Here is a 16853-nt window from a genome sequence, read left to right on the forward strand (position 1 = left end):
ACAAATAGCCAGTGCCCAACAGAGCCAGGAGAAAGAGGGTACCCAGCTCTAGACCTTCTCTAGACAGTGCAGGGGTTTAATCAGTAGAAATGGCTTCTGTTCAACTTGTCTTCCTGGCCTCTTCACCTTCCAGCATAAAACATGGATCAACTGCCCTGGGAGTGTAGGGAATTTCTTCTGGCCCTGATGGCTGAGGAGCCATTTGGCAGGAGGGGGGTGGGGGTTAGTGATGCCCGGAGCTGGGCAGGTGATGTTCTAATACAACATTCCCCTACAGTTAGTGCTGAGCTTGCTGGGTTACCTGTCTTCTTTCAGGACTCCACTTTTTCCCCATCGGAAAACAAAAAACAAATACTCAATCCTCAGGACTTGAGCAGACAGATCCCAATGGCAGAGGCCTGTGCCAACACCATCTTCCTGCTGCTTGTCCCCAAACCCAGGCTCACCGGGGGCTGCACTGGAGCAGCGAGGGGCTACACGTCACCAGGGAGCCCCAGCTCCTCCCCCGGCTGCCAAAACCTGGCTTCTTAATCTTCAAGTGACAGCAGGGGAAGGGCCAAGTTCCTCCCTGCTGCTGGGAAGTGACAGACCAGGAGTTCTGCTGTGTGTTTACCACAGCCAATAAGCAAAATTCCTGGGAAAAAAAACATTGAGCTGGTTTTACATTAAATACAAAAATTACAGCAGCAACCAAAGGCCTCAACCGCCTTAACAAAGATTGTGTAAAGAACTCGCCCCATCTCCAGAGAGCTCTCACCCCATTACTTCAAAAGGAACTGGGGCCATTGGAGCAACAGCTCCCTCCTCCTCCTCCTCTTCCTCCTCCTCCTGTGGCTGCAGTGCCTTTTCTCTGAGGGGTGACACAACACTCAGACATCACACCGTGGCACGTGGCTGCAACTGGACACTTACAGCCAGTAAGGAACAACAGGCCTGGGCAGTTCTGCAGCTGCATCGGTGTCTCTTGAAAGCAAAAACTTACATAAGAAACATTTTTAAAACCTCCTTGTTATAAATTATAGTGGCCACATGCAACTGATGTCATTCCTGCCACGTGATGTTAATAAAAATACCCAGTTCTTCCAGGAGAGTCCCATTCACCCAAGCAGCACACAGCTATAAACATTATTAAAGTTTATTAACAAAAGCTTTGTACATATCTTTTCATACACTTGGAATTTTACATCTAGTCAAAATAACAGCACATTTCCATCTTACCTTTTGTACAAATTGTTACAGAATATCCACCAGTGGGTTGAGTAAGCAAAATAAACCACTGGCTGACTTTTGTAAAATATCTACAAAAGTGATTTGTGACATTTTTAAAAAATTCCCCAGAACATATAAAAATAAATTATTTTTACTTTTTCAATTAAATCTACTAATTAGAAATATTACAAATCAAAATATCAATGTTTTCTTATGAATTCTTCACAATACAAAACAGATTCACAAAACCTTATTTACAGAAATGAGGTAAGAACTGTGCAATGTTTAACTAAGAAACATATTGCAGAATTAACATGTTCTTCCAAATAAGTACACAGTGGAGGTCTAATTACAGCTGGGTCTTTTCCTCTAATAACTCCCACCTGACTGTTGATTAGTGGTCATTGCCCCCGTTTCTAACTGTCCCTCACCGCACTGCATAGACTCACGCGTGACATCAGCTGCTGTGGGAAGTGTTGGTGACACAAGGTGACCCGTTTCAACCACTGGCAAATTTTAGTGGGAAATACTTATCATCTCACCTTTTCTTTTTTTTTTTTTTTTTTTTTGGACATTTATTAGTGAAAAGTGACCCAGGTAACAATCTGCCTGAGCTATCTACAGTGGCATAAACACCTCGAGGAAAGGCAGAACAAGAAGGCTGCTGGTGCAACACCGAATATTCCCGCTGCTAAGGAGGACACCTCTAGTGCATGGTCAGCTGGTGGCAGCCATTCCAACAAAAGGGAGGTAGCAACAGGCACTTGGGTTAGGCCAAACACGACACAAACTTCTTCCAGTGTGGCCTTCTCATCTGGTAAGAAAACTTTGTCACCGGAACCAAACCGGTTCCTTTAAAAACCTCAGAACTCTAAAACCTACACCAAAAATCAATAAACTTTGGATTCCATACTGTAATTCTTACTCAGGAAAAACTCCCACTATATAAACAACAGGAATTCAAAGGAATAAAAAGGTCAGAAGTGGATTCCCTTATGAGTCAGGTTTAAAAACAAGGGTGTAAAAAAGAAAGGGCAAAGAGCGAGTCCAGGCTGCTGTTCCAAGCTGAGGCCAGAAGGACCTACGGGCACTGCAGCAGGAGGGCAGCCTGGCTGGGCTCGGGCTGTTGGAAAACTACTGCTCTGAAACCAAAGCGACGCCGTTCAGCCTCTGCCTCTGGAAGAGTAGGGCCGGAGAGTCGCGTGTACGTCTCTCTATGGTTGAATTTCTACTTAGTACCATCATATTGACAAAATAACTGTGGTTTGCAGAGTTTTATCTACTTCACAGTCTGAAACGTTAAAAAGTACATCCGTTTTAGTGCAACAAGAAAGCAAATGAAAGCCTACCAAAAATAGCCTTATGAGAATTATTAACCTTTTGCTGTGCAGTAAGAGTTCCTTGTTGCATTTCTTCCACCTGCAGAAAGGCAACCTGCAGTTTGCAGCCAGACGAAGTGCTATAACAGCAGGACGTGCAGTTCTCAGGCCTCAGTCAAACGTCAACTCTTCTCTGACGCAACTGGTCCAGTTTTATCATTGAGCCTCTGTGTAAAAGAAAATACTTCTAAAAATCAGATTATAAAATACAGTTAAATAAAGTTAAATTCATACAAATGACAAAGCAGTACGTTCACTGGAGTTAGCTAAATGGTCACTTTTGCGTTGGAAAGAAAAATCATGTATTGTAGAATAAGAAGTGGGAAAGGAAGGAACAATTCAAGGAGCAGTCCCCCATTGAAGCACTTCATCCAGAGGGCATCACAGAGCCATCAGAACACACCGATTTTGCTTCTACTTTCATTCAACTTTCAACAATTTCATTCTTTCAACAAGACTTGCCATTTTCCGGCAGTTGGTTTCTCCTTAGAACCATGCGATGGTCAAGACAAACACCAGGTGACCTCTGCTGCCTTTTACCCACTGGCGAGGGCTGAAATCTACACTTCTCCCTCTGAATAGAAATAGAATTTCCATTTTGCCCCTGTCAGGATTATCTTTCTCTCATAAATTGCTACAAAGACATTTCCTCCAAGTATTGAACAGGGCTGAGCAAAAAAACCTCATCTCATTCACTGAACATTCAGAAATGCTTGAAAACCTGCTCCAACTCAAATTGAGATCAAAATACTGAAACTTTTAGCAAATAGAGAATTTGTTAAAAATCCTTCTTGGATTAAAATAGTTCAACAATCCGGTGTTATCTGCCTCAATTTCAACAGAAATTCATTTCAAAGGGTTTTACTCGAAAGATGTTCTGAAATTTCCTGGAACTGTTTACAGCTTACTGTTATAAGAACAAAACTAAAATTGTAGCTGCATATTTGTAAAATACACTAGTTCTGCCCGGTCACACTGTCCAAACCTAGTACCAGCCCTTGCAAAAACTGCAAATAAGGTCACACACGGATTAGTTTGTTCTGACGCAAAACAAATATAGGATCTCAATTCCATTCACTGGTCATTTTTAGAAGATGAGGGGGGATACATTATAAAACACACTAGAACAAATTGAGAACGTTTCTAAGTGAAGGCGAGTCGTGGGGCAAACCCCCGTGGCAGGGGGGTGCTTCTGCTCTGGCCAGCAGTGACTGGGAAAGAAGGTGACCTCACTGGAGTATGGCCACAGCATCACAGCAACCCACCAAACTGGAACGTGACAACCACCACGTGCAAGGCTTAATAAAGGTAGACACTCATGTTTCTGAGTGGAAGGGAGCTGTTTCCAGGAAAACTGTCTTGAAAATTCATCATTTATGTTTTGTGTCTCACCTTATGTTCGGGAAGCACCACAAAAGCCCAGCCCTTCTCCACCACCCCTCGAGTAGCTGGAGGCTTTGGGGTGGGTGCGGGGAGGGGACCAATATCTAGCCCTAAACTCTTCCCACCTGCTACTGCAAGCAAGCTTCCCTTTTTGCACTGCCACTTGAGGTCTTCTCCAAGGAATACTGGAACTTTGTCTTCCTGCCCTACTCATCCTTTGTTTTTACAAGTTGCAAATGCTCCTTCCCTTCATCCTGTTATCTTAATTGTACCACCTTTAGAGAATGAAGTCTATTCTCTGACCCCCTGAAGAAAGAATTCCTGTCTGGGGATGGAGTTTACAGGCAAATGCTGAAGACAATGGAACAGCTTTGCCAGAAAAATGTGTGTTTCCTTATCTGTCATGGGAAGGTTTTATTACTCTATCAGCCTCCCAGAGCACAGCCTCATCCTCCCACACCAGAACCAAGACACAGATGGCCCATTCTCCTGGTGCATATTTCACCTTCACAGCAATGGGCTCCTCATCTCTCAAATCATCCACTAATCTCTGCAGCTTCACAGGGCCTGAGGCCCGACCAGGACAAACTCTTCAAGTAAGACCATAAAAGGAATGATCTACAAAATAGCGGGGACAAAGCTGGGGAAGAAGGTGGGGTGAGGAGGACTAGGGTTGCAGTTGTAATTACAAGAGGAAGGCGAGGGGGACCGGACTGGTCCTGACCCAGGGAAGCAGGAGTGTGCAGCAGACAGGTTAGGTGTAAGTGGCTGCAAGTTCTCGTGAGATCTGAACCTCACTAAATGCAGCCCAAGGCTCAAGAAAATAAAGAAAAACTCAACCATCCTTGAGTTGTGAATACATGCACATAAGAAAATAAAGAAAAAACTCGACCATCCTTGAGTTGTGAATACATGCACATAACTTGCTTTTTATCGTTTAATTACCTCATGGAGGTACTACATGGAAAACGAGGTGAGAAGGATACTTACTGTCACCTTCTGAGCTGCGTTATCCCCATGAATTGTAAGGAATGGGTTGGTCGTAGCTGCGTTAAGTGGTGAGGCCTGCGTGCCTGAAAGTAAGTTGTTTATGGGTATCTGTGCTCCTCCAGTAATCTGTAACTGCTGTACTTCAGACTGGTGGTGTTGGTGGTGGTGATGCTGTTGCTGTACTAATTGATACAAAAGGGCCTGGTGTTGTTCCTTGAGTAATACAAGGAGAGGGAGGAGACAAAAAAAAATCATCAAGAACTAAGTTACTGAAAATAGGCTCCTCCCTGGGTTCTTGCTTATCCAAAGCTTCAGTCAGTGCAACCCTTAACTAATACCAGCTAATTTAGGTTACACTAATGAAGTTCCACAAGACTGTGGGAAATGGAATCAAGTGCCTCTAAAATTTCCTGAAATCAGCAGCTCAGCAGAAGTTCAGCAAAGCCTGCTGGCTTCATCAGGCCTCTATCAGAAAAAACAGACCTGAGAAGAGTATCCAACCACGTTTGTCAAAGTACTAAAACTACATTATTACAATATAAATAGTTAAGCCAGTTACCCAATGGCATACATGAATAGTGCAAGGCAGAACAAGGACAAGTCACGAGATGATCCCCAAAAATCTTTTGGTAGAGTCCTAGTGGGATCAGAGAATAGCTTGGGATAGTGTTAGAATCCATACATGGCCCAAACCCTGCTGCCCACAAGCCACCACGTCCACATGGGACTAAGTGGGACTGAAGGCACTGGGGAACAATTCTTCTAGTCATACACACAGCCCAATAATACCTTGCAATTTAGCATGATTATCATCCCAAAAGGTTGAAGCAACTGAGAAACTAAAAGCTTATCAAAACCTATAATATCAAGTTAAACGCTTTCCTGGTATTTACATTAGGCTGAGGAGCTTATCCATGCCTTAGAATACAATAGAGGAGGAGATCACAATTAACTGGAAAACTTACTGATGTGAGTTGCTGGGTACTTAGTAATTGCTGGAATTGCTGGTGCTGCTGATGGAGTAGAAGTTGTCTCTGTTGGTCAGGAAGTAATCCCAGTCCGGAGGCACTGTGGGGTTTGACAGGGTAATACCACAGTTTATATGAAAGTATGGGAACTTTCTACTTCAGCTTTCCATTGAAATAAATAAAAGATGCTAAATAGACAGTTCCCATTTAGCATTTTGATTGCATACTGTCAAATATTAAATTGTCTGTCTGTCCAGTTGCATTTTTTTGATAGGTACCTTGACATTACCACCCTCACCCCCAGTCTTACCCTGAGCAACAGCAACATCTTGCCCGTAACATAAGTCTACTACGCACATTATTTTAAACTCGGGTAATAATTACCATTTCTACATTTTTTTCAACCATCCTGAGCAACAGCAACATCTTGCCCATAACATAAGTCTACTACGCACACATTATTTTAAACTCGGATAATAATTACCATTTCTACATTTTTTTCAACAACTTTACACAGAAAGGCCAGATTTTATAAGACAGCTCTTGCAAACATTTAATACTTAGAGAACTAGCATTTATTTTGTTGTGGGTTCCTTCTAACTCTCATCTTTTGCTATGTTCAAATTACTGCTGTTGCCTCTGCGCAGCAAACCCGTCCAGCCTGGAGATGGCCCCTCGGATGCTGCCGGGGAGCGAAGCACCTGCCCCTGCCCGTGCCTAATACTTAGCTCCCAGTCCTTGTTTCCATACCTATGTCAAATTTTCTGCAGCTATTTAGGAAATCGGGCAGGGAACTGATCCAGCTGACAACTCATCTGGAAATAAAGGATTTCTCCAGCTATGCCAGCGAGACCAACAGCAGGAGCAAGTGGGGGTTTGGAACTGCAGACCAGGAGGACAGCTGGATTTACTCTTTCAGGACCACTGTTAGCTTTTACTAGTTTAAATCATCCATTGAATTATTAAGGTGTAGTTTCACGATAGGTTTATCCTGCTCCTGAAAGGTTAGGTGTTTCCCTTTCAGCTGTACGTTCCTGTCCCCTCCCCTTGCACTGGCGTCTTGCTCAATGAGCTGCATCTTGTGGGAACTGAGCTCAAACCAAAGCCAACAGAGGACACACTGACTCTGTTCGTGTAGGTGGGGTTATTGTGTGAACACACAAGCACTAGTATCAGCAAGAAGGTGTGCAGGGGATGACCAACAGGATTACTAGTTGTGATTGGTAGTGAGGAATTAAATTAAATCAGCCACAAACCTGCAGAGTTAGGCTGCAAGCATTTAGCTTTTCAGGAGGTAATGTTTATCTTGCCTTTCTACAGTAGGTATCGTGCTGTAGCCCAGCTCTGTGATCACTTTGACATTTCCTTTGTATTCACTAACCAGTATGAAAATACCCACCGTGCTCTACTGCTGGGACAGGGCAAGCAACACACGGGCTTTGTTCCATTGGATGGTCTCAGTGCTGGGGGAAATGTGTGGGGCCGAACTTACTGTTTCCTATGGGGCACGGGAAGTCCACGTCTAAGGGACATCTGTGGGGCTGGATGGGATCCACCTAAGGGCACGGAGGGAGCTGGCAAAAGTGCTCATCAAGCCACTTTCCATCGTTTGTCAGCAGTCCTGGCAAACAGGGGAGGTCCCAGTTGAGTGGACACCCATCTACAAGAAGGGCTGGCAGGAACACCCAGGGAGCTACAGGCCTGTCAGTCTGACCTTGCTGCTGGGGAAGGTTATGGAGCAGATCATCTTGAGTGCCATCACGTGGCACATGCAGGAAAACCAGCTGATCAGGCCCAGTCACCATGGGTTCATGAACGGCAGATCCTACTTGACTGACCTGATCTCCTCCTATGACAAGGTGACCTGCTTAGTGGATGAGGCTGTGGATTGTCTAGGTGGACTTTAGTAAAGCCTTCCACACCGTTTCCCACAGCATTCTCCTGGAGAAACTGGCTCTTCATGGCTTGGACAGGCATATATTTTGCTGGGTAAAAAACTGGCTGGAGGGCTGGGCCCAAAGAATGGGGGTGAATGGAGTTAAATTCAGAGTTGGTGGCCAGTCACAAGTGGTGTCCCCCAGGGCTCAGTATTGGGGACAGTTCTTTTTAATAACTTTACCAATGACTTGGATGAGGGGATACCCTCAGTAAGTTTGCAGATGACACCAGGTAGGGTGGGAGTGTCAACCTGCTTGAGGGTCAGGAGGCTCTACAGAGGGATCTGGACAGCCTGGATCAACGGGCCAAGGCCAATGGTTCAGGTTTCAACAAGGCCAAGCCCTGCATTTGGGTCACAACGACCTGTGCAGCATTACAAGCTTGGGGAAGAGTGGCTGGAGAGCTGCCTGGTGGAAAAGGAGCCGGGGTATTTGGCAACAGCTCGCTGACTGTGAGCCAGCAGTGTGCCCAGGTGGCCAGGAAGGCCAACAGCTTCTACCAGAAGTAGTGTGGCCAGCAGAACTGGGGAAGTGATTGTCCCCCCCGTACTCAGTGCTGGTCAGGTTGCATCTCAAATACTGCATTCAGTTTTGGGCCCCTCCCTACAAGAAAGACATTGAGGTGCTGGAGCGTGTCCAAAGAACATCCATGAAGCTGGTGAAGGGTCTAGAGTCTTCAGAGGAGCAGCTGAGGGAACTGGGGTTATTCAGTCTGGAGAAAAGGAAGCTGAGAGGAGACCTTACAGCTTTCTACAATTCCCTGAAAGGAGGGTGTAGCGAGGTGTGAGTCGGTCTCTTCTCCCAAGGAACAAGAAATAGGACAAGAGGAAAACAGCCTCAAATTGCACCAGGGGAGGGTTAGATTGGATATTAGGAAAAATTTCCACCCTGAATGGGTTATCAAGCATTGGAACAGGCTGCCCAGGGGGGCCACCGTCCCTGGAGGTATTTAAAAGACATGCAGGATGTAGTAGGGATGTGGTTTAGTGGTGAACTTGGCAGTGCTGGGTTTACTGTTCAATTCAATGGTCTTAAAGGTCTTTTCCAGCCTAAATGATTCTATGATGTCCCATCAACTTCACAATATTTGTTACTATCACTTCTACCGCTCTCCTGGTTTTCAAATCTCTTGTCAATGGTCTTTTTAAGTTAATTCTACTGACATTGTCCCGTGCAAGCCACTTGGCCTCTGATTATGCTGCTTGTACTCTTTTTTCCCTTGTATTATATACTTTGCTGAAACTGTATAATCAGAACTGCACATAATATTCCAGATGCACAGGCACCAGGGATTTAATGTGATAGACCACAACACGGGTAACACCCTTCTATTTATTCCCCAATAACTGCTAGCAATGCTTGTTTGATTATTGAGGAAATCAGAGATGACACTCCAAGGAAACTTAATAGACTTTCCTCCTGAGCCTCAACAGCAAAACTCAGGCCTAACATAAGCTAGAACTGTGCACAGGTTTAACTTTCAAACAACAATCATTGAGAAATCAAAATTCCTTCAGCTTTAAATTCAATTCTATCAAAAATATTTGTAACAACTACAGAAACCAAGTACCTTCAGTTTGACTACTATTACCATCATTTCCTTCTCTTTCCTTTTTCTCTTTTTATCTCACTTTTTCTGTGTTCTTCTATATTGGAATGAATCTTCTCCACTTTTTTTCCTTTCTTTTATCCTTTTCTTTCTTTTTTCCTGTATCATATTTTACCTTTGCACTTCTTTTTTTCCTGCTGTTGTTCTCCCTTCTCTTTATCTGCTCTGCCTTCCTCTCTTGAAAGAGAATACCCTCAGCCAGCAGCCGAGATCTAAGTGTCCAGAAACAAAATCTCACCACAGAAGACAAACCGCTGCAGCTCCCGAGCTTCCCGGAAGAGGCAGTTCAGGGGATTTCACCACAGAGATTTCTCTAAAACACATCGGCTTGGAATGCAAATTTAATCCTTTTTAGGTTCTCATTAAAAGGTATACGATCAGTCTGAAACTCCCCATCCTACAGCCTTCCCTGCTTGTGAGAATGTAAAGAAACAATCCTATCTTTTCCCTTAAACGACTTAATCTCCCCGTTGCTCACAATCTGTATTAAGCCATCTTTTTCCCAGAAAAGGAGCAAGTATTTTTCTCTGCCGAATGAATACAGGCTCTTTTATCTACAATTTGAAACTCTCTCAAACAGCACTGTGCAAATGGGTGTTTTCTCACCTCCCTACGTCCCACAGTTAAAGACCTCACATGAATAAGGACAATATGCATAAAGAAGTCTTCACGTAATGGCGAATAATCTAGATATTTTTAAATGAAACTGTGTGAACAGATTCTGAAGCTTGGGAAGTTGCTCTAAGTAGCAGCTTCTAGGAGCACCTGGGAAGTCATTTGATTACAGAACACCACACAGAAGTTCCCAAGTGGGGCTGAGCTCTCCTGTGGCTTCCCAGCATCTTGCCAGCGCTGATTTAAACCACCTCCAAAGGTGATCCCCACCGTGGATGCAGCCAGGGAAGCTGGCAGTAGCAGGGCAGCAAACCTCCACCCCTCCCTGTGCTGGTTACCATTTAACCCTCCCAGTTAACAGCTCAAAGAGTAGTGATACCCAGAGGAATTTAACATTAAAGAAATAGTCAACTAGTTGCCACTGAAACAGCAGGAACAAAAGGTGTCCCATACAGTTTCAGAACCAATAATTTCAACTAGTGGAAAACATAAAAATACTCTTTTCCTCTTTTTTTTAATTCATTCAAAGTCATCCCAGAGCCTCTTCACAACTTAATTCCAGTAACAAAAAGGTTTTTTTCAGATTTTTCACTGAAACATTTGTAATGGAAGAAACAGGAATGAGGACCTATGTGTCATTACTAAAATCATATCAGCACTAATTAGCATTAGTGTTTGTTAGGCCTGAACTTTCTTCCTCTAAATATACAACTAGAAATACTGAAAACTCACAGAAAATGGGAGATATTTTGAAACACCTCAAAAGGAAGGGGGCCAAGAAAATAATCTAGATGAGCTCAGTAGAGCAGAAAATTGTGTAAAAAGTGCACTTATAAATGTAATACAAACATAAAATCAGAATTATTGAGGGTGCAGTGTAGAAAGAGATCATGCAAGAAAAGAAATACAGAAACGGAAAAGCCGTCAGAGTTGTACATCATAAGCTTTTTGTAGAAGAAAATAGGGAAATATTAGAGTATTCCAGACTCTGCTAAAAGTTGGTGTGACAGCTTATGAACAGGCCAGTAGCTGGAGCATGCTGTGGGAGCCGGAGGAGTCTGACTGCCAGGCTACACACCCCGGAGTTACAGCAGTTAGGATGGGTATTAAAAAAAAAAAAAAAAAGAGACAAAAGGACTTGGGCAATATAAAGAGTCAGAAATAAATAATCTGTGCATTAACAAAATCCTATGAGAAAACAGCAGCATGCCCGGTATGTTTTGACATTACTTGGAAGTGGCAAGCATCACACAACTGGTTAATATTACTGATTGTGTCCAGTATTTCTCACTCCTCACACTTTTGGGGAGAGTAACGCAAAATGTTTGTGTTTTCAGCAGAGCTCTGATACTCAAGAAAGAAGATAACTTTTCATTAACAAAATGTCTTTTGTTTAAGCTATGAAATGTTTTGTTCATCTATGGTATAAACCACAAAAAATATAACCTCCTTAGTAAAAATATAATAGCACGTCAAAACAACAGGACACACTTGAAAGTGCGGGGTTTTATGAGCCTCTGGAAGCAACAGCACACAGCGACACGGCACGCCGATATCCAGGAGCTGCCAAACAAGCAGGGAGGAAAGCAACTGGGAAAAGCAGCTACAAATCTAGGGATCCCTTCCATCATTCCAATCACATCGACCTTTTTTGGTGGGCAATCCACCACAATCTCCAAAAACAAACTCCACCTAAAGACAAGTAATCCACTGCCTATTTGCAGGCATTTCTTTCTACGTAGAACCCCAGTTTTCCTTCCCGAGCAAAGGAGTATCCGAGGGGTGGGGGAAGGGCAGTGGGGAGAATGAGTTAGCCCAGGCTCTGCTCTATCCCAAAATACTTCCAGACCGAGCAGCCGTTCCCCTTCCCGGAAAGCAGCTGTCTCCTTTTGTTACCCATTTGCCTCACAGCCCAGGCAGCAGCACTTCACGCTACTGAGGAGGATACCTGCGTGTGGGGAAGGGCTGTTACTGAATCCTGAAGCAGGGATCACTTTGTGCATTTAAAAATCCTTAGGAACACCACTTGAAAAACTCATTTTGTTGTCTTTGGAGTCAGACACAGAACCGAAAACAGTGCAGCGATATTACTGCTCTGGTTAGTTATGCCTTTTACATCTTTAATTACACCCCTGTATACTGTTCTCCTTCCCCCCTCTCCCTCCTTCCCACTGCAGCAAATGGAGCTTTTCCAGGGCTCCTTTAAACCCGCAAGGAAAATTGGCAGGACAAAGAATATTGTTTTCCAAACTAGGAAAAGAGCTGGAGCACATTTACATGATTACATTTGTTTGGGAATGTGACTTGATTAAAAAACAAGAATAAATGGACACTAGGATTCCCAAAAGCTAAACAGAAAACATCTTTTCTTTAACTCGACTATTCGTGCTTCCATTAAATGCTTTCTTACTTTCATTTGCAGATCAGCAGCAGAACCTCGTTTGACAATTAAAGGCTTCAGAAGAAACATTACCTTTTGACCAAAACAGTTTAAAAAAATACAGCTAAACTGAAGAACAGCAGGCACTATCAGGAAAACCATAAAGTCAGCAAATCCTTACCTGTTATTTAAGGTGGTTGGCAGAGGGTGCGTTGCGTTGGGTGGCACGGTTGCGTGAGTGAGAGGAGAAGGGTTCTGTGATATTGTTGCTGGGGTCTGAATTACCCCATTTAAAGCCCCTACAATTCCATTGATTGCCAGCTGGCTGGCTGGCAGCGCTCCAATTATTCCACCCACACCAGGCACTGCAGGAATGGTGGAGGTTACAGTCTGCATACCACTAGCTAGTGCCCCCACTGTCACACCATTGACCTGTTGAACTCCCGTGACTCCCGAGCCTTGCTGAGCTGGACTCTGCCCAGCAGGTGGTGGAGTGGAAAGAGCTGATGAACTGCTGGTGCTTTGTCCGCTGGAGGTTATCTCCTGGTGTAAAAACAAACAACAAAACCCCCTCAGCTGCATAAAATTTCACCTAACGGCACAATGCAAGGACTATGGTGAGTTAACTTGTAACAAGTTTAAGTTTAGAAGAAATAAATAAAAATTACCTGATTTAATACAGGAAGAGAATTGTCCGGTAAAAAACTGTTTCCCAGATGAGGGCTTTTACTGCTGTTCAAGGAATCAGAGCTAGGTGCTGAAATAATTAATCCAAAAAACACACACTGATTAAATATCTGTAACGTGTAAAAATATTCAGGATACTTATTTCAAAATAACATCAAAGGTAAACACAGAAAATGCAAAGTCAACCTTAATAGTAAAATATTAACTAAATAACTGATGAATCAATAGATTCAAACAGATGTGCTCCAGCCTGAAGTAAAAAAGAAACTGCACTGAAAAAAGTAGTAATGTTTCATATAAACCTTCCAATTGACTTTTAAACATTTTAACACACCAAGAAATACCTAGTCCATATTCATCCTGTACATATATGCATCTCCCATCAATGGCATATGTGGATTAAATAGATATTTCATATAAATAGATGTTCAAATTACTTTGACACTTTAATACTCTACTTACCTGCTTGCACTTGATGAGAAGGGCTGGGGTTTGAAGTTATTGTTGGAAAGGGCACCGAAAGCTGCGCGTTGAGGAGCTGCAGCCGCTCCTTCTTAGCGGTCAGATTCTTTATCTGCTCTTCTAACCGCCTGTTTTCAACCTGAAGTTGGTGTAATGATTTAAGCATTCCTAAAACTAAGGTAAAAATGCATATGTTATCTTTCACAACCCCATTCAAAGAATGAATAACATCTTATTTTTTTTAATTTCTGCATTCTTACAGTTTAAGACTAGCATTAAGTCATATGTGAACATATAAATAAAATTATTACTGAGAGAGATATTAGAGAAATTTTACTTTAAGTCTAAAGGTTCAGGATCAATTTTGTGTAATTTAAAGTGCAGGAAAAAGCAAGCAGCCTGTGATAGTAATTTTGCAATATATCTACACTCTGGCTTATATACAGATAAAGTCACATTATTAGGGCTGACATTCATTTTAAGCAAACAGCAGTACATGATGACTCATCCCCAAATCAGAATATAAAAATAGCATCATTTTGGTAGCACAGGTTAATTGCATAGTTTGGAAAAACCTATTTCAGCTGACAATTTTAAACATTATCAAAACAGAAAAAGCTTGGCGAATACGCATTCAACTAACAATACAGCCAACCAACAACATTTACTAAAACCAAGCAAGTTTGTGAAAGGGAAGTTTTTCCGCTTTAATGCCCTGTACAGCGAGTCACAAACTTACAGAAACAATTAAAAAAAAAAAAAAAAAAGTCATCCAACGTGAAGTTATCAGGACACCTTTTTGGGAGCAGGAGCTCTCCCTTGCTGCGAGCAGCGATCTGCAGATCCCCCAGCAGGGAGCACTGTGTGAGCACTGCACTTACCACCCCTTTTTTTTGCAGAAAAAGGGCATCATCTTCTGTACTAACCTGATTTTTAACCAAGCACTGTTTTCTCAAACTCCAGTTCGGTTTCAGAACTTGGATTTCCCAACTAGGACTAGAGTGTGACTGTAAAGCCACAGGGATAGACTTTTTTTTTTTTTTTTTTTAATTCCAAATTGTATTTGTTTAACATGACCTCTGGGCCTACTACAGACATAAGTCTACTGGTATAGGCACATCTGGTCATTTCCCAAGGATTTAGCTTTTATCCCTCCTCTTCAAGAACATACAAAGGAACCCTCAGTGAGCCCAAATGAGATGCAATAAGACTTAGCTAAACCTGTCCTCCAGCTATCATGTTTAAAGGATTATCCCTGCATGAATTTCCTCACAATTAGCATTTTTGTCAGGATACCATTCATAAAAATACCAACTAGATACCACTTTACACTACCCACAAGATGAATATGTTCAATAAAATATAAAACAAACCCCAATCTAGTATTTAAAAAAATATTTTAAATGCATTCGATCATTGTCTTTGATACTGATATATTGTTGAATATGGAGACCCAACTTATCTACTCATCACTTACGCTTTTAACGTATTCATTCTCGGACTATTCCACTCTAAAACGTAACTTGAGAAAATAACTATTTTCTTGCTTTGAGATTTTCACAAATGCACAGCATAATAAAGATAGGAAAGCCCAGTAGGACACCTGCCTAACATTTGTAAATGTTTTTTTTTAGAATAGCAACAGAAGTAGGCAGTTTAGATTTTTAAAAATGAGAAATATAACAATAAAAAATTATTATAGCAGTTTATATCACACTATATGAAGTAAACTGGGGAACCACGCTACAGTATGTGCAGTAGTGGATCTGAGAGTCCAGAATTCATCTCCAAACTCTGCAACCGACCAGCTGGATCTACAAGTCACTTCTTCCATGACACGATTTCCCCATCCATAAAAATGTAGATAATTATAGAAACTCTTTTGTAATCTACTGAAGTAATGGGCTGCATCAAGAACTATGTTACAGTTATACACCCCAGTTATATTTCTATTCACAGCAGAATATAAGTTTTTTAAAAATTCTTGGACAAGCACTGAGTGGCAGTTCTGAATAACAGTTAACAAAAGCAGTAACAAGCACAATGTGAGTACTTACTGTCACTGGGGGTGCCTTGCTCTAATAAAAACTGTTGTCCTTCACTCCATTGCCTCTCCAGAAGCTGTTCTATGCTGGCTGCTACTGGAGGCAAATTTTCTCCACAACTGTTCCCTGATTGATCATAGCGAATCTGCAAGCTGCTTACAGGGGATCTGTTGAAAATATTGCAATTTATTGTTTAAAGAAAAGGATGGAAGGAGATGTATTAGTAAAAGGCTGTTGCAGTTTCTTACCTTACATCAGCCCTTATCACCTACATATCTTACACTTTCAAGACTAAGTTAATTCATCAAAACCACCGAGAAGCCCTGGTTCTCACTGCCAAGGCTTTAATAAAACAAAGTTGTAATATTTCACAGTGTGAGAATTTATACTGCAAAAGCACATAACCTCTTCTTGCGTACAGACTATCGTAATACCCAACTGACAAACAGCCTTGTATTAAATTATACAACACGTATTCTACAGCAGGAAACAATTATATATGGATAAATAGAGCACCTGTCTTTGAAGAAAAAAAATAATCTTCAAGCCTTTCCCAGAGAAAACTGGGAAAATAAAAACAATTCATTAAAATCAACACAGTAGTAGTACTTCCACATAGAAAAGCACATATATAATTTCACTGCCTAACTTGTTCTAAGAAGAATCATGTAAAACTAAATTTTTGAGTGACTACATGAAAATATTTCACAAGAAGCTGAAGTTATGCTCTGCCTGTCCCATACACACTTAATATACTTCCTTTTTTACTTATGATCACGCATAGTTCAAAGAAAAATCCCTTTGCCACATGCCTTTCCTCATTCAGGAGAAAATTAAATATTCAGCACACAGGAACTAAGAAAGCTGGGTACTCCTCAGGTCCTGTGAGAAGGCTTCTTTTGCACTGGATGAGGCAAAATTTAATGTGTGAGCAGAACCAGATTCTCAGAGTATTTCTGGCTCGGGATAGATACATGGTCCCATTCCTCATACAGGACCAACACCAAAGCCCACTAAAAGCTGGTTGGTGCTTTTGTTTGTTTTGTTGTGGGCTTTGGTGTTTTTTTGTTTTTTTTTTTTAAATCAACTCCAAGGAGCTCAGATTCAGATTCTTATCCGTAACTATTAGTGCCATCACAGGACCACAGCCACGCTGCTCTACGTACAGTACAAACTTACCAACAAGACC

General features: G+C 42.1%; 1 protein-coding gene across 2 annotated transcripts in view; it reads right to left on the reverse strand.

Annotated features, from left to right (window-relative positions):
• Positions 1 to 1119: 1119 nt before the first annotated feature.
• MLLT10 (myeloid/lymphoid or mixed-lineage leukemia; translocated to, 10) overlaps positions 1120 to 16853 on the reverse strand; it is a 146859-nt gene continuing 131125 nt past the window's right edge. The window contains exons 14-20 of one of the 2 annotated variants that reach the window (XM_014946217.1): positions 15677 to 15831; positions 13620 to 13793; positions 13139 to 13227; positions 12652 to 13013; positions 5927 to 6029; positions 4962 to 5174; positions 1120 to 2772 (exon numbers count right to left, since the gene is read on the reverse strand). In XM_014946217.1, coding sequence (XP_014801703.1) covers positions 2704 to 2772; positions 4962 to 5174; positions 5927 to 6029; positions 12652 to 13013; positions 13139 to 13227; positions 13620 to 13793; positions 15677 to 15831 — 1165 coding nt within the window. In that variant the 3' untranslated portion in view covers positions 1120 to 2703. The remainder of the gene's footprint in view (positions 2773 to 4961; positions 5175 to 5926; positions 6030 to 12651; positions 13014 to 13138; positions 13228 to 13619; positions 13794 to 15676; positions 15832 to 16853) is intronic. The other variant, XM_014946224.1, reaches the window with a different exon arrangement.

This window comes from Calidris pugnax, unplaced genomic scaffold (assembly GCF_001431845.1).
Source record: "Calidris pugnax isolate Ruff unplaced genomic scaffold, ASM143184v1 scaffold19, whole genome shotgun sequence".
Classification (NCBI taxonomy): domain Eukaryota; kingdom Metazoa; phylum Chordata; class Aves; order Charadriiformes; family Scolopacidae; genus Calidris; species Calidris pugnax.